This window comes from Botrytis deweyae (assembly GCF_014898535.1).
Source record: "Botrytis deweyae strain B1 chromosome Unknown BDEW_013, whole genome shotgun sequence".
NCBI classification, from domain to species: domain Eukaryota; kingdom Fungi; phylum Ascomycota; class Leotiomycetes; order Helotiales; family Sclerotiniaceae; genus Botrytis; species Botrytis deweyae.
In genome coordinates this window covers 781,059-798,551 of record NW_024066220.1, presented here as the reverse complement: position 1 = coordinate 798,551, position 17,493 = coordinate 781,059, and the positions used below count along the sequence as shown (strand labels likewise).

Sequence of the window (17,493 nt, the reverse complement as noted above, 5' to 3'; positions counted from 1 at the left end):
GAATATCGTATAAGCTGTTTGTTCTCTTCGGAGACGAGAACTTTTGCTTAAGACTATGCACGATATGACTTTTCCACCGCTCCTCCCTTCACCATGATCATCTGATATCACCACATATTACAGCCAATCTAGCCGCCCCAGAAGATCCCTTTAGCTAACGAAACCAATTTGATGCTTGTCACCCATACAAACATATCCAACTACCACTTCTTTCGCTTCTTTGGAGATACTCTAGTAGTAACCTTCAAAGAACATATCAGCTGTCAAATCACGATGATTTAACCTGGGGGACTTACGTTGGGATAGACGCAGTATGCATGAATTGCGCTGCAGGTAGAGCAACTAGGCAAACTTTTGTCACACCCATGGTGCCGCTCATAGCAATTGATACAAGCTCGAGGTGATATTGCAGGCGTGCGCTGCTTTGGAGAAGATGTCAATTGATAGTCACTTCCCGAAGAGTATGGTTCATCGTCCTCGAGATCTTCCATAGGCGCCTCAGATGCATACTCTGTCGAAAGATTTCTGACTCTGCCTCTTGACTCGGCGCATCGGTAGGAATCATTCTGCCAGTGACTTAGAAAGGCTGTCTGCTCGTTGACTGTCCTCTCTTTCAGCCGATCCGCAAGCCAATTGATACCATCAACGACTGGCGGAAGCTCTAGTTGCTTTGGGCGACGTCGTATCTTATCCGTAATGCGATTAGGGCGCGGTAGGAATTCATTACTTGGCTCGACGTATTTTCGGATGACTCCTTCTTGTTGTGCGCGAACTCCATCTTTTTGAGCGATGTCTTTTGTCATTTGTTTGTTTCCAGGAACCCCATCTGCATACTGATGGGCAATCCAGCTCTCCTCATCTCGAAGTAAGGCTTGTGAAGTCCATTTCGTCCTGAAATTGATACGGTCGCTAGCCTGAGCTTTTCTGTGAACTTCGTAGATGTCATTTATGGTTCCGCTGTCGCTGAAGGTGACAAATGGAGCCTCTCTTATGCATCTGATCGCGCGATCCTCCTGAGCATTAGTACCGATGAAGTTTGTGGAAGAAATTATTTGAGCCTCATTTATACCATTCAAATTCCTAGTATCGATAGGTATTGATTTTGTTCTGCCCATAGTTATAATGTGAGAAAGCGCAAAGGAGGAGTTTTTGAGGATTGCGAGGTCGGAGGAGTCCGAGTGGTTATTTCTCTAGTTATTGTTTAAACGACGTCCAAACCTAAAGATTAATAACCGAAGCAATTATACCTTGAATCAATGAACTTTCTTTGGTGTCATCTGATTCGGCCAGTTCCGAATTCAACATTTTTCGTTTTTGAAGATACTGTTTGTGCATTGTTTGCTGTACTTCAAAGCCGTCTCCATGGTGTAACTTCGTGCATTTTGGATAGTCAGGCAGTTTGATATAATTCATAAAAGCTACACAAAGATGAGAATTGCTTCATACAAAGCTTCACAGAGCAAGTCATTGGATATATCAAGTACTTAGGTATCTGTCTATCGATTCATTCACTGGCTATTGTATACTTTATACGGTTGTCTTGTATTGCCTATATGTTCAACTTCTCCATTGATATTTACTATGTTGTTTACGTTGGCACATATGTATATTCTATCAAAGACTTCCATCTCTACCAAGGCTACTGTTTCCCAGGTACATACTAGGCTTCTTCAATCTGGGACTCCTTTTGCTCAAAACTGCTGAGCTCATCCATTGTTGTAGCTATAGAATAAAGAACAAGTGGCTTGTAGCTTGTAGCTTGTAGCTTGTAGCTTTATACTACATTGATTGAAGTTGAAACTCATTCAGATCATCTTACAAAGAAATAGCTTCATCAAAAGGCAAGAAAAAAGAGGCTAGGACTCTCGTTCAAATACAACAATTTGCAGTACTCTTGTCTTTCAGTATATCAGGTCCGCAAGACCAGAAACAACATCGGATGATATCACACCTATCATCTGAAACGAACTCGATAAATGTAACAATATCCATATTCCAACTAGAAGAATCAAATCATCAAGATCTATCCAATCATTACCACCGTTACAGTGTATAGACTTATGTTATTTAACATGCAATAGAGTATATAGATTTAGTAATATCAGTACCAGGCACAACGTATGGCTATTTCTTCTTGTCGATTGACATGTGATATTTAGAAACTCGAGAGATTAGCCAGGGATGGGCTTCGGACTCGATATATTCAGATTGGATGGCAAGTATCGTCCGTGAAAGATAATGCGCTGGCAAAGCTCATCTTGGTTCTAAGCTATGCAGAACAGATGATAGATTAATGAGATGAAGGATTTTTCATTGCTGGATCCTTTTGAAGCTGTCATCTCTCTCAAGATTCGCTTGTGGGGAAGCAATCTTTGATTATGCACCAGAGTGGCTTCAACTTTCCAATTCGTTTTCTATCACCGTTCTTACTGATTAAAGGTGAATGGAATACTAAAGAAATAAACACTGACACAGAAGTTTCCCCCCGAATCCTTCCTATATGGTAGGTTTTTTGTGCGACCAACGCCCCTCATTGTATATCTCGGGACTCAAATAAGAGGTAACTTCCAAAGAGTCATTCTCAATTTTGCAGGAAATGTACCTCTGTAGCCCAGTGGCAGCTTCAAGGCGATAGTAAGTGTACATTCGATCCAGAGCATCCATGAACTCCCTTGCACTCTGGTCTTGTGAACCTCCGCGTTTGTTGAAGAATGTTTGCAGCCCTTTAGCAACAGAAAGATCATCCTTTGCGTAATGTTTTACCGGGAGATAAACTTTTGTGGTTACTTTGGAATTACTAGGACGAACCTCAAAATAGTAGAGGATTCCTGAAGTAATATGCGATTTGTCGGGAAGATGTCCGGCTTGACCCTGTTCACCACAACTGAAAAACAGATTCCACAACATTCGAAGCTCTTCTAGACCTTTGGCAATTTTAGACTTATCCTCAAATATGCTCATGATTTCCATGACGCTTGCCAGTCTTATATCTAGACACCTAGCATATATCTTCATGCGTGACTTTTGAGGCGAAACGCAATCAAAGGCAATCATGAATTGGTCAAGTCCCAGTGATTTGCTCTTCAGATCTAAAGCTCGAACCAAACTTTGGAGGGATGACCATTCCAATTCCTGAGCGAAGCTGGCTAGAGATTCAAGAATAATAGCAGATTCAGCTCGAGATGTTTCCATTGCTCTCGCAAACGGCATCATGTATAGCTTGACAACAGGCATCTTATCTTTCATCTCAAATGCCATGAATAAACTTGAACGGGGTTGTTGCGGGTCGAAACGAGATATATAATCTTCAGAAAGAACGTCCTTTGAGGGAGCGAAATCCTTAAGAAGACGATGGAACGATTGCACGTTTATCTCCGGTACATCGAGTTCAAGGCGGTTAACAAGATCAATCGTAGCTTTCTGATTCCATGGATCGGTAATTGTGCCAGATTTCTTGTTAATAGCTTCAATACTAAAGCGCACTCTTCTGTCAACATCTCCTTGTGCATTTCCCCAGTTCCAGCTAAATTCAATAGGACTGAAATCATCAGTCATGTAGCTTTTCCATTGAGGGGGCTGGTTTGCCTCCATCGGAAATGGACCGAGATTGGGAACGACGTATGTGTGGTAGAACATCATGGCGGAAGTCTGCTGCCGCAAGTCGTATTTTCCCGACACGAGCAAATTCCATAAGATTTCACTTGTAGCATTCCACCAGAGGAGAGCATCGGAAGACAAGTGTTGATCTGAAGATGTGGAGGAGGCAAGCGTAGTGTCATGAGTTACCGAGCTACTCAATTGTTGAATACCCTGTCATTGCACGAGTATATTAGTGTCGAATTCTTCAAACCAAGCAGAGCTAGGACTAACCGAGATACAGTCCATAATGAAGTAAATTTTCAAAGCTTGTCAATTGCTATAGAATCTGTAGAGATGAATTTAGCGTCCGAAATATGATTGAGTGTGTGAATGCTGTGTGAATGGTATGGATCTTCTCGAGGCGGCGGGAGACTTTTATATCATAGAATCATACTACACTTCAGCAATGCAATGTTTTTCTAAACCACTTGGTGCACTCAAGTCCGTTAGTTCTATTGTATAATCTTAAAATTCAATCCCATCTAAGCAAAGCTTCAGAAGCTTGATGTACTATACCTCCAACAAGTCACCAACATCCAACATTAAGGTAGTATTCTTGAAATCAGATGATAGCTACCCTAGTGGAGATAAGGTGTCAGTGCCGCTTATAGCACAAAGGTACATTTGAGGACAATCATCGCATCGGATAAAATGTCTCTCCAACAATTTCTTCATTCTTCAAATGGATATTTGTCATCAACAAAAACAACTGCATACAGTGCCATTACCATAGACGCAGACCCTTGAGCTATACCCACATAAGCGTAAGGATGAAAAGCTAGGCGCAAAAGATTCTTTAATTCTTCTGTCCAGTCAATGTTCGATTGACTACACCTCTACGAAGTCGATACCGAAGATATTTCTCGTTCTGTAAGGATGACGCTAGCAATAAATTATACTCATAAAAGATTTGACAACGATTTGGTATCAATGCCTCAGATATGCGAGTAGTATTCGCAGAGTCGACACTTGTGGCTACATTCGTATGGTGAACTTCTCCAAACAGCGGCATTCTGTGAGCTTATGGATCTTCAACTCGATACTGAAGCTATCCATCATAGTTGGGAAATCGTTGGTGGCATAGTGGCGTAGTGTATCTGCAGATGCAGGTGCTGAAAATTATGTCTTTAAGACGTGAATTGATCATTTGAGACAGCATTCTACCTATGGAACAATACTACATTGGCAAGGCCAAGAATACACCGGTGATAGATTGGCTTTTTTTTTAATCTTCGATAGATTTCTTAGGGTCTCCATGACTTTTGACCCCTGAATTCAACGAGATTTTAAACTCATGACCCATCTGCTTTCTTGTATTATTACTTCTTTCATTAGAAGTTGGGAGTAAATAGCGATCCTACGAGAAATCCAAACAGCCAAACTCTCTGATCGTTCTAACTTTAGTGAAGTAGTGCCCTGGGAAATTTGCTTTGACCCTTGCTGATGTATTCGAATTTATCGGCAGCATCCCAGAGTTGGGATAAATTCCAAGGCTCTAGATAAATGATATCAGCTGGGAAATATCTTGGAGCATGTGACCGTTATCCGGCACGTAAAATTAAAGACAATGCGTGTACTCGTCTGCAGCCATACATTTATTTGGCTTAGTGTTTAACATTCTAGCCGTGGAATAGTTGCTGGGTATTTGGATACGTATGTATTTGGAAGGTCCTGGTACAATCAATGTAACACTTCTCCATAATCTAGAATGACACTATAAGGACGCTTTGCCTTCTTCAATCCAAAATTTTACATGAGCCAAATGCCAATTTTCAAGCCTAGTTAATCTATCACATGTCAACCAAGAGGAATCTTCAGCCTGACCCGAGACTCTGGGCCAGGAGATTAATTCATGTAGGTGGTGTTTGGTTGGGTCCGTTCAAGTGTTCGAGTAAACGTGTGCTACGACCTAAGAGCTTTGAAGTTATATTATCACTGAATAGACATATTACTTGAAGTGAAGATGCTGGTGTGAACCATCATGCAATGTAGGAATGGCATGACTTTTGCTCCAATCCAAGTCACTTAGTACACTGCGCTTTGCCTATCTATCTTGGGTATTCATGTATCTCATGAATTTCGTGATTGAATTGTGTATCGTATTCGAAAATCGTACACGAAAGTAGCAAATTCATTCCCCTCGGGCGCATTTGGTTTTGGATAACGTTCCGAGAAGTATTTTACCGAGTATTATTTTCCTTTTTACCGGTGATGTGGCGTAAAGGCCAGTCATTGCGACCTCAATATGCAATTCTTTCCAATTTTAGATGTTTAGTCACGGAGCCTTAAAGTAAATGCTACCGTTGCTTCGGGATTGTGTGTCTAGTAAGGCAGCAGTTTATCTGGCTATGACATGATTATAACATGATGTATTATATCATTCAGCATCTAATCGTCAAGCTCTTACCGTACATTAAGATTCTAGCAGTGATAACTACCACGAGAGAGGCCATCAACAATGCGGCTGTGAATACCTGCAGAGAAATCCACCCATAAGATTCCAGAGCGCCTGCAATTGGATTTCCGATCAATATGCCTACAGATATTGGCATTAAGAGCATTTATAAGCGAACACCCGAAACGCCCGTATCTGGAGATAGTGCACCACCGAGATTTGGAGATTTTGACGTCAAACCGCCGGAAAAGAAGCCATACGATACAGTGAATAAAATTATGCTAGCAGTGGTATGATGAGTTATCCAGGTGAAAGCTAAGATTCCACTTAGGAGAACACAGATTATGTCGATATTAAATGGACCATAGATGTCGGCGAAGTGGGTTGGGATCTATAATTTCTTTAGAAACCAGGCATTGGTAAGGATATAGATAAATTTAAGCATACCATGCGTTCAAAGAAAGATCCGACGACAACGTCACCTCCCACTATATTGGTGTCAAGAGCATATGATTGAACATAGAAAGGCAGGATATAAGCGCCCATAAACCCTAGAAAAAAAGATACTAGTAACCAAGAACGGCGGTTCTTTCCAGGCTTTCGTATCGAATATCTTTCTGATTGCAGACGGAGGAGTCCGCACACGCATTCCGGGTACAGGAATTGTAGCGGCCAAAAGAATGATAAAACCAATGACGCGGATCGACCACCCAAAACCAATTTTTGGTTGCAACTGGTTGAAGATTATCGGAAAAACAACACCTCCTGCGAATTATACGCGTCAACGTTGGATATAAGGCCTTTATATTTCTCACACGTACCTATAGCACTACCAGAAGCTGCAACTCCCAACGCTAATGCTTGTTTCTTGTCAAAATAAGCTGGAAGCACAGCAATGCTGGGGACAAATTAACAACCACTGTCTATGCCGAACATGACTCCGTGAGCCAGTATGAAATGCCAATATTCAGAGCTTATACTGGTCAACATCATTGCTAGCACGCACAAACAGCATCCTATCCAAACAAGAGACCTCAAATATCCACGGTCGAAGACTGGACCAGCAACTATGGAGAATCCGAAGAGAAAAAATGCTTGAATAGACCCAATCCAAGAGATCTGAGACGGAGTCCATGAAGGATAGTCAGTCTCTTAGTATGCTTGAAAAGAACCTAAAGGCTTCAGTAAAGATATTTTGAATAGTGCAGTGCTCAAGATTTACCAAATGAGCTCAGAGGCCCCAAGACAGGAAGAATAGAGAAAATGAGCTTGCACATTGCACGTTGCACATTGCACCCAAGCAACATAGTCTCCATCTGGTGCCGGTGCATCAGTGGCTGATCTCGGTTCAACTAGCATTTTGATTTCGATTATTGATTTTGAATAGAAAGGGGAATTGTGCAAATTCCTGGAATTTTAATGTGGCAGAAATAGATAGCATCTATCCGTCTACCTCAAGGCATCGTAGGTCTTATCGAGAATATTTGTTTGACTTGTGACTTCATCCTCTTACCGAAAGTAACTCTACCATTGCATCTAGCAATGCAAATGCATTTCATCGTTTTGGAAACCTGGAGAGTGCACTGAGCAGTTTTCATCCAACATTTGACGGACAGCATGCCTTGACTATTCGGTCCGTAGTAGCAGTGCGTATTGTGAATTTCTTGTGGTCTAACAAGATTGGGGCGGTTAAGACATGAGATGGCTCTTGTCTAGCATCAACAAATGACACTGCGCGATTAGAATGTCGGGGCTGGAAGTATCCAATACCCTAGGATACCACATGCATGCTTCTGCATCCGGATAGATTCGAGGCCTGGGGTATGCTTGCTAGGTCTGGGTAACCATACCATAATTACCCATATGGGTTAGCGGGAATCTTTCGACAGTCATGCATGGATGATAGGTTATAACAAAACATTTTTAGGTGAAAGGTTCGGCTTGGAGGATGTCAAGAAAGAATTGGTAATCTGCTTGCGAGTATCGTGTGAACATGTCTCTATGGTTAGTTCTACGCACAGTTTCTGGATGAGCAGCGTATCAGCAAGCCAACTACAAATGTATTCCTTTGTAACTTTGCTCCAAAAGAAAAGTGAAATTTCAAGCGAAATTAGTCAGGCCACTGAAACTGCGCCAGGGATTTCCGAACGCCACCTTCCCTTTTACACCCAATTTAATAACGTGTTTCCAAAACCTTAAATTTCAGTGCTTCATCAAAAACACCTAAACGTTAGATTTTCCAATTTCAATCTACAATATCTTTATCAATTGTAGTCCAATTCAATTGAAAATTTGATTAAATGATAGAGAATAATGAACTGTATTCTTTATACAATTTTTGATTGTTTCAAATTGTTATTAATCGAATTGGAAATTTCGAGGCGAAAGTTCGAAAACAGCTTGGAAACACGTTAACCTTAATTTTCAACCTCAAAATTGAATTTATATTCTATTCATTTCCAACTCTATAACCATTTATTCAATATATCTATAAAACTATCTGTCGATTCCTTTAATTGAGATATTCATTATTCTGAAGAGTTTATTCAATTTGAAGATATATTGATAAGTCTAGAAGTAATTGAAGTTAAATTTCAAAATTGATGAGGTAGAAAAAATCGCTTATTTTTTTGGAAACACGTTATTAATTTGGGTGTAGGAAATTCTCGGTACCGGTGTTGTGGTACGGATGCAAGTATCGTTCTTCCTATTGGTACTATAATATATTTCTCAACTACGCAACGCAGCAATAGATATATTTGGCCCTTTAAATTACTTCTTATGCACGCAATTTGAGTGGAGGCGGGGTAAGAATCTTCGTCTCGCAAGGCAAGCTATGAGCATTTCTCCCCGTGATTGTAGCTTTCCTCTCAATAGGAGTCTGAAATTAGCTTACTGAATGAGCAGTGTGCATGAGCTGTTGGAATCAATGCCAATTAGTGGAGTTTATACATTCTGATGTATGTTTGTCTCTGATCGGGGGGTCAATGGATTGAACTGTAATTGTTACGGAAAATACCTCCTGCTTCATCTGTTAATGTAATCATGCAATGGATCAGTATTGATTGAATGGTAAAAGTTCTTAAGTCCTTGATTTCATGCGGAAAATATGCCCAATAACACTTTTTTTCTTAGCGTACAGGCTAGTATCTCTCTCCCAGAGTTACAGCAATCTTTAGAGAGATTACAAGTTACAGCAATCTTTAGAGAGATTACAAGTTACAGCAATCTTTAGAGAGATTACAAGTTACAACAACTGACTGATAGATACCAACAAGCTACCTAGATATCTCTACAAAGATCGTATCTTCGCATACTATGCCTTCTACTGTTGCCCACGTGTTTCGAGAATCCTTCCATCTGTCCTTTCATTATTACTTGACAACTATACAGTCTATACTCATACGACAGTTCAAGTTCAAAGAGAATGCAATCGACGTGCATGTATATGATATTATAAAAAGCCCACTCTACAGTGAGTAAATACTAAACTGTATCTGAGATAACTTTCTAGTCATTCTGTATAAAAATTCATAATAGGAATTTGCAATCATACTTTCAAGTCCTCTAAACTTACTAGAATCGTAGAATACGATTTCAATAAGAGACTATAGTAATCGACTTGCTAACACTTCCATCTTACTGTTTGTCGGCTATTTCGATAAATCTTGCCAATCAATATACATATCGATACCCTCATTTTCCTTCCCCAAGCTCTAGTTCTACCTGACACCACAATCCAGTCCACTCCAGCTCCGTAACATACTCTCAAGACTCAAATACACAGCAGCAATCAATCAATCAATCAACCTTCAAACTTTAAACTTCACCTTCCACACATCCCCAACAAAAACCACCAAACAAGTTCCTCATATCCCTCAAATCCCTCCCAAAAATCATTCTCGTCTCTTTACACATCTACCATATATTCTTTCTCACCATCCTCACATATTCCAACCCTCCTATCTCCTTATCCTCTCATCCTCTCATCCTACTTTTATTTAATTCTCATCTGGTAAGTCATAAAGTTAGAAAGAATAGAATTTCTAATATACAATACATATATACATATACATATATACACAAGATTCATACACAAGCAAATACAAACAACACATATATACTCAAACCCTCAATCCCAATAACAAGTAAAGGAATCCATCATCCAAAAAATGATTTCCTAATCATCTCTAAAATGTCTCCCAATTATTATATATGCAACCATAAAATATACATCTCACTCTATCCTATCCTATCTCAACCCCAAATATCTTAATTCCAGATATACACTCGCTTATTCATCCCATCAAACCCCTTTACAAAACCACCATCCCTATTTCCATCCCCATCTCTTCATCCTCTAATCTCCAATCTTATTATATCTTTATATACATACACACTCATATACTTATACACTCATACACTCATACACTCATACACTCATATACTCATACACTCATACACTCATACACTTATACATTCATATATTCACATACTTATATACTTATATATTTATACACTCACACACTCATATACTCATACATTCATACACTCATATATATACACACTTACACACTCACATATTCACACATTCACATACTTATATACTTATACATTTATACACTCATACACTCACATACTTACATATTCATATATTTACATACTCACACAATCACACACTCACACACTCAAAACAATTTCCACAATTCCCATTTTCCATTTTCCATTTTCCATTTTCCATTTTCAAAATCTTCAAAATCCTTAAAATTCAATCTCCAATCTCCACTCTAGAATCTAGAATCTAGAATCTAGATTAAACACCTAGATATCTAAATAATAAATATTTCCTTTAATTAATTATTTATTTATCTATCTATCTATTTATCTATCTATCTATCTATCTACCTATCTACCTACCTATCTATCTATCTATTTACCTATCTATCTATCTACCTATCTATCTACCTATCTATCTACCTACCTACCTATCTACCTACCTACCTACTTAGATATATAAGATGATAGATATCTATACTACTATATCTGTAAATATATAGATACATACATACATATAACATATACAACACAACACCATAAGTATGCATCTGCATTACATGACACCACTTCATCCCATGTCAAATCATATCATATCACATCACATCACAATCCTTTTAATTCCCATTCTCATTTCCTCCACTTCCACTACTCTTCTATTTTACAAACTTTCCATCCCCTACTCATCCATCTCCCACCACCTCTCACAACTCATCCTTGACCTTCCCCCCTTTCTCCGCCTCAAAAGCCCCTCCACTCAAATCCGGCATCCCCATAATCTTAACCACCAAACTTGTCCACCCAGTGAAATGTTGAGTTCTCTGTCCCACTCCCGTTTCAGGATTATATTGTTCCCACGCAAATCCTGTTTCTTGCCAACTATCATAGACCGTCTTGATAAGATTCAATCTAAGTTTCGTGTAGAGATCTTTAGATTTTTCTTGGTGGGGACCAGGAATTTCTGCGTATTTCTATGAAAGGATTAGCATTTTCGGCCAAGGAATCATCAGAAAGGGGTAACGTACGAGTAATTGAGAAACGGCCAAGAAATTCATATTCATCCAAATAGGACCTCTCCAGTAATTTTCATCTGTTCCATAGAATGAATCTTTCTTACTCAAAGATCTGATACCATGTTCACTCCACAATTCCTCTTCATCACCCAACAAGTTAAGGATGTGACCCAATTTATCACTATCCTTATCAATGAGACCTGTCAGGAAAGGAAAGAGAGAAACATATCCCTTGTGACAAACCAATTGATGTTCTTCGTAATCATCAATCGTAGCATCGCAATAACATTTTTCCTTTTCGCTCCAATGTAAATCATCAATGTTGTGATGAATAGCTATTTCAATGGTAGCTAACTCGGCAACATCATCTGCCATACCGAGAAGACCAGCAATGTTCTTGAGAGATTTGGTCATCATACCCATCCAGGACATCAAATCAACATGTAGCTCTCCCGGGTGAGGTGGTTGAGGACGAGGATAATCATCGAGACCACTAGTAAGAATATGTTGTGGAGTTCGACCTCTCCATCTATAACCTTCCTTGGAACTAAACGCATCACGATCATAAGATTTCAAATCTCCGGCTTGAGTTTTGCGGAACCAGTAGTAGTGCTTCTTAAGCTTAGGATAGAGCTCATTAAGATATTGAAGACCAGCTTCTGGATTCTTCAAATATGCTGAGTAGATTGAAGGTTCTTGGCTGAGTTGCTCCTTTGCTTCTGGCGAAGTACCATTCAGTGCACCAAGCTTGCTAATAAAAGCATCGATGATGAAAAATAGCGTGGGTGGATTTGCATAATGAGGATATTGTGTTTGGAATTCAACTGGAACCTTGCTGCGAGCTTCAGCACCAAGAATTTGTTCTCTACCAATCCATCCATCTTCATCCATAAGATTGAACCAGCTTCTGACGACCTCAAGGGTAAGATCAATATCCCAGTCGGCAATCGGAAGAAGATGGAATCCTTCATCCCAAAGGAATCCTCTAGGGAAGAATGGTCGAGATGGAACGGTAGTGAAAAGCTCAGATGGACCTTCCAGCTTTTCTTGTCTTCGTCCCCGTGCTGCTGCGGCTTCTTCCCAAAAGCCCTCGTTACTCTCTTCATACTCCTCGGCATACGAACGATCGACCACCGAATCTCCATGGAAATATCCAAGACCACCAATCAAGTTTGAGAACATTTTACTCGAGAATCTTTGAAGACTCTCAATATCAAAAGGTGGCTGCAGATCGAATGTAGAAATAAATCTGTTGTAGAAGGATACACTATTTTCGCCAATCAATCTCGAGATTTCTTGACTAGAAAGTTCCTTCTCCGCCGAGGCACTGTTGAAAATGATATCGAATTCAAAATCTCCCTCGAAGACTTTTTGAACCAAATGGAAGTTTCCTTCATCTGGTGCGTGTGAGACGGTATAAATCTGATATGGAGGAGGAGCATTGTCTTCTCCATAAGTTCCAAGATACTCATCGATTTGCTCCTTCAACTTGCCGAACAAATGAGGCTTCGCAGCCCAAAGTAACTTCTCATCAAGTGTAAGAGAGTGAACAAAAGTTCTATCCAACGGCTTCTCCTTGTAAGACGGATGATCCGAAGCAGGATGATAACCCCGACCAGGAGTAACCGTAATCTTATATTCGCCCAAGCCATCCGAATCACCATTGAAATTGACTTCTCCCTCAAACCCCAAATCATCCTGCTCATTCGCAACCGTCAAACTTCCCAGTCCTTCAAGAGAAGCGTAGAAAATCATCGTCGTCTTCAAATCTGCAGGCGACCCATCCCTAACTTTACCCCTCACTCTCGTAGCCCAGTTTCCGCCATGTTTTCCCCCAGGGGACTTGACAAAGAAAGTGCTGATATCAATCCCATTGCTCTCATCGTACATAGTTTGTTTCCCGCCATTGCGAGCATCGAATTCCTCCCATCCATAACCTCTCATACCATCACCTTGCTCGCAAGTATGTCTAAAGTCTATAAATTATCCAATTAGCCATGATTGCTCCATCTTCCTCCTCATCACTACAACCACAAACAAAACCCAAACTCCCATCCTCCAACCCTCCCATAAAACACAAAACTTACTATGTTGCACATCCACGAAATTATCCACCTTCGCCCACATCAAGCCCCCGGCAAAACTCTTAGGAATCCTCGGACGAACCCCAAAATACAAATTCGGTTTGTAAGCACCCCATAACAAACTACTATTCTGTTCTCGCGCGATTTCCGTCGTCACAATTCCCACATCTTGTTTCTCAGCCGCGTGGACCGAAGTGCCCAACAGCGAAAGTACCGCTACCAGAGCTGTGACGGGCCGCAATGTGACAGGCGTCATCTTTTTCCCCAATTCCAATTGAAGAAAACAAAAAGTTGAAGATCCAGAACTGGCAATCTGGATACTTAACTTATGATGAAGAAAGGAAAAAAGGCTTTTATGAGAGAAATCATAGGACGTGATATCCAAAGAACACCGTTGCGAATTTGTGGATAGATTGCGTTGCGATCAGCCTGTGGCGCGAGGCTGCAGGGAAGGCTGCATGATGCCATATGGTTATTGGTTCAAATATTCAAAGCACGGATAGAGACGCGGGCCGAAAGTTACGGATAAATGAATTATGTTTCCGGTAATCGGGAAAGTGTTCCTGAGTATTTATCCTCTCGAGTCTCAACTATCTTGGCATGGGCAAACGCTCAAATAAGTGCCAATGGACAAGGTTGATAACTCCCCGGATATCATGTGGTCATGTATTAATACCAATTTACCAATCTGCCAATCTTCAATCCACAAATCTACGAATTCATACAGTCTTCCCCCTCTCTCTCAATATGTAACCCCTCATCTGGCCTGTTTGCCATGATCCATTCTTCCACTCCTTTGCTCCTCATTTAATCCCTACTCGGACTCAGAGGTCTATTAAATCCTCCAACCCGATTCATGTATTGACGATACTGTGTCTTCTTCTCCTTCCTCACAGCACTAACATTATTTCCTGCTACCTGTTTATTTTGCGTCGTTGCGAATCCCCCAAAACCCATCATTGCCTGCATGGCTGCCATTCCATCATCCTCAACCACAATATCATCGTCCTCTTCTTCCTCTTCCTCCTCCTCAATTTTCTTCTTATGCCGTGACGCCTTCTTGTTTCCACCATCAACATCCATCCGATCGTGATCTTGAGCTGTAGCTGTATTTGTATGACTAGCCCCAATACTGAAGCTGACTGGTTGTGGAGCGTCGTCTATATATTCGCTATTTCGTGTCTTCTCACTACCTCCATCTTCTTTGTAATCTCGCTCATCGTCGCGCCGCGGACTCCTAGATCTTGTTCGTTCATTTGATTTCTCTCCTGATCGCGCATTGTCTTGATGCGTGTTAGACAGTGTTCTGATCGCAAGTACAAATGTTCCATCCTGCGCTGAATCCGGTGAAAACATACCTTTTCTCCCATTTCTATCCTCATCAATTCCTCGAGATTGTCGAGTATCATCTTGTTCAACGTTAGATCTACCTCTCAGCGCAAACACCGTCTGCGAAAGCGCATTGGGCATAAGCTCACCTCTAGTCCTATCCGGCACATCTCTTCGATGTCCATCTCTCTTATCCGACCTCTCCTCATTTCTTTCCCGATAATCCCTATTCCTGTCACTCCCTCGCCCATCTCGATATTCATCTCTCCTCCCACCGCGATCTCGTTCCCTCTCTCGATCTCTGTACGAACTGCGTCTATGATCTCTCGAGTCGCGCGGCGACCAGCTTCTATCTCTGCGACTGCGATCATGATTGCGATTTCTCTCATCGCGTCGATCTCCTCGATCATTTATCTCATCTCGGTCTCGAGCAGACCCACGACTTTCGCTTTCCTCCCACATTTTTGTACTATCCGGACGTTGTCTTCTTCTTGGCAAATCCGACATTGTGAATAAATCTTCGAATTTTAATTCTTTCTCAAAAGGTCCAATCCAATGCACGGAAATTATCGTTGTTTATGAAGTAAAATAAAATAATGTAGAAGCTACACCATACACTTGGCTCTTCGCGACAAAACCGTATCGCGCCGTATCAACTCGGATCAAATTTCAATGGGTCCAAATCACATGATACCGTACCTCCGAACTTTATGTTGCACATCTGTTGGACCCTTTAACATTCGCAATTGACGCCACCAATGGGTGTACAGAACAGACTAACGGCCCACTGCAAGAATGGACTTGTAAATATCTCTCAATATATCAAATTCTATATCTTAAGAATTCTTAGAAACATCTTCCTCAAAGTCCTTCCTATATATTCCCACCCCCCAAATAAAATAAGATAAATTTCAGAAATTTCAGAAATTCCAACCCTAGAATCATTTACTAGGTACTCCTACTCAAATTTCAATCCCCTAAAAGCTTTCTCAATTATTTATCTAGCTACCTAGATAGGAGTGTATCCCCTAGAGTGCCAACTACAGCCAGGTTATGTAACCCGTACACAAATAAGAATATTAATAATTTTATAAATTATATTAAATATAAAAACTATTTAATTAGAATTTAAAAATGATATTTATTAATATAATAACAATTAGAAATTGAATTATAAATTTATTTATTTTATTTCAAAAATAAATTTGATAGAGTTTTTAAATCCTATTATATTTTATTATCAAAATAAATATAATTTACAATTTCAAAAAATTTTAAATTATAATACTTTGATTAACTAACAAAGTATTGTAAGCGAACCCAGCCGTGGTTAGCACTCTAGGGGATAGAAGAGATTCCTCGAAAAAGGATACGACGAAATAGAAAATCCATAAATAAGTGAATATTATTCAAATAATGAAAGTTGTTATTATTATTAAGTATTAAGTATTAAATACCTATCCCCTAGGATTAAGTATAATATAAGATTGAAGATAAAGTGAATATCTATCTACCTAGTATTTAGTAGTATCTATTACCTCGCTTGGTATATATGATTTTTGATATTAGTTTTCATCTCATCTCATCTTATCTCAACCCTCCTATCACTTCTTATTTCATTAATCATTAATACCTAGGTATGTATCTATACAATAACAAGCAATATCACCAGTAAAATAAAAAGCGATTCCCTCTCTTCCTCTTCCTCTTCCTCTTCCTCGTCCTCTTCCTCTTCTCTTCCTCTTCCTCTCCTCTTCCTCTTCCCCTTCCTCTTCCCCTTCCTCTTCCCCTTCCTCTTCCTCTTCTCTTCCTCTTCCTCTTCCCCTTCCTCCTTCCCCTTCCTCTTCCCCTCCTCTTCCTCTTCCTCTTCCCCTTCCCCTTCCCTTCCCTTTCCCTTTCCCCCCTTTCCCTCCCACCCTCAATCCACATCTCTACTATCATTTATCACTAATGCCTACTTTCACTAAGCTCAATCTCAATCTCAACTCAATCTCAATCGCAATCTCCATCTCAATCTCAATCCTACTTACCTTAATCTACTTCAGCCTACTTTATTCATCCATCTATCCATTCATTCATTCATTCATTCATTGCATTCATTCCAGTCATTTATTCATTCATTATTTATTCGTCAATTTATTCCATTCATTCATTCATTATTCATGTTATTCATTTATTCTTATTCATTTAATTCATTTATTCATTTAGTCATTTTAAGTCATTTAGTCATTTATTCATTTATTCATTATTCATTTATGTCATTATTTATTCCTTTATTCATTTATTTATTATATTCATTTATTGATTTAGTATTCATTCATTTATTTATTATTTATTATCTATTTATTCTATTTATTTATTATCTAGTTATCTATTTATCTATTTATCTATTTATCTATTTTATCTATTTATCTATTTATTTATTTATTTATTTATTTATTTATTTATTTATTTATTTATTTATTTATTTATTTATTTA

The 17,493-nt window shown here is 39.5% G+C and overlaps 5 protein-coding genes across 5 annotated transcripts; all 5 read right to left on the bottom strand.

Annotated features, from left to right (window-relative positions):
* Positions 1–200: 200 nt before the first annotated feature.
* On the bottom strand, positions 201–1,115 carry EAE98_006371 (uncharacterized protein; the record flags this gene model as incomplete). Its single annotated transcript, XM_038953994.1, has 2 exons — positions 201–242; positions 297–1,115. The coding sequence occupies 2 exons, from the start codon at positions 1,113–1,115 to the stop codon at positions 201–203; spliced, it is 861 nt and encodes a 286-aa protein (XP_038809784.1).
* A 1,381-nt stretch (positions 1,116–2,496) lies between these two features.
* On the bottom strand, positions 2,497–3,885 carry EAE98_006370 (uncharacterized protein; the record flags this gene model as incomplete). Its single annotated transcript, XM_038953993.1, has 2 exons — positions 2,497–3,810; positions 3,871–3,885. The coding sequence occupies 2 exons, from the start codon at positions 3,883–3,885 to the stop codon at positions 2,497–2,499; spliced, it is 1,329 nt and encodes a 442-aa protein (XP_038809783.1).
* Positions 3,886–5,859: 1,974 nt separating this feature from the next.
* EAE98_006369 (uncharacterized protein) lies at positions 5,860–8,017 on the bottom strand. The gene is given in 7 exon segments (XM_038953992.1): positions 5,860–6,425; positions 6,482–6,585; positions 6,602–6,799; positions 6,856–6,915; positions 6,949–7,185; positions 7,207–7,244; positions 7,257–8,017. 7 exon segments carry the CDS (start codon positions 7,391–7,393, stop codon positions 6,201–6,203), a joined length of 999 nt encoding a protein of 332 aa, XP_038809782.1. The 5' UTR covers positions 7,394–8,017; the 3' UTR covers positions 5,860–6,200.
* Positions 8,018–11,292: 3,275 nt separating this feature from the next.
* On the bottom strand, positions 11,293–13,941 carry EAE98_006368 (uncharacterized protein; the record flags this gene model as incomplete). Its single annotated transcript, XM_038953991.1, has 3 exons — positions 11,293–11,559; positions 11,614–13,577; positions 13,689–13,941. 3 exons carry the CDS (start codon positions 13,939–13,941, stop codon positions 11,293–11,295), a joined length of 2,484 nt encoding a protein of 827 aa, XP_038809781.1.
* Positions 13,942–14,492: 551 nt separating this feature from the next.
* On the bottom strand, positions 14,493–15,521 carry EAE98_006367 (uncharacterized protein; the record flags this gene model as incomplete). Its single annotated transcript, XM_038953990.1, has 3 exons — positions 14,493–14,968; positions 15,044–15,094; positions 15,164–15,521. 3 exons carry the CDS (start codon positions 15,519–15,521, stop codon positions 14,493–14,495), a joined length of 885 nt encoding a protein of 294 aa, XP_038809780.1.
* Between the last annotated feature and the right edge of the window lie 1,972 nt (positions 15,522–17,493).

Coding starts and splice junctions, on each gene's coding strand:
- EAE98_006369 (XM_038953992.1), bottom strand. CDS start 7,393: ATGCTAGTTGAACCGAGATCAGCCACTGATGCACCGGCACCAGATGGA. Junction 6,800..6,855: donor AGCTTCTGGTAGTGCTATAG/GTACGTGTGAGA, acceptor TATAATTCGCAG/GAGGTGTTGTTTTTCCGATA. Junction 6,426..6,481: donor GATCTTTCTTTGAACGCATG/GTATGCTTAAAT, acceptor AAGAAATTATAG/ATCCCAACCCACTTCGCCGA.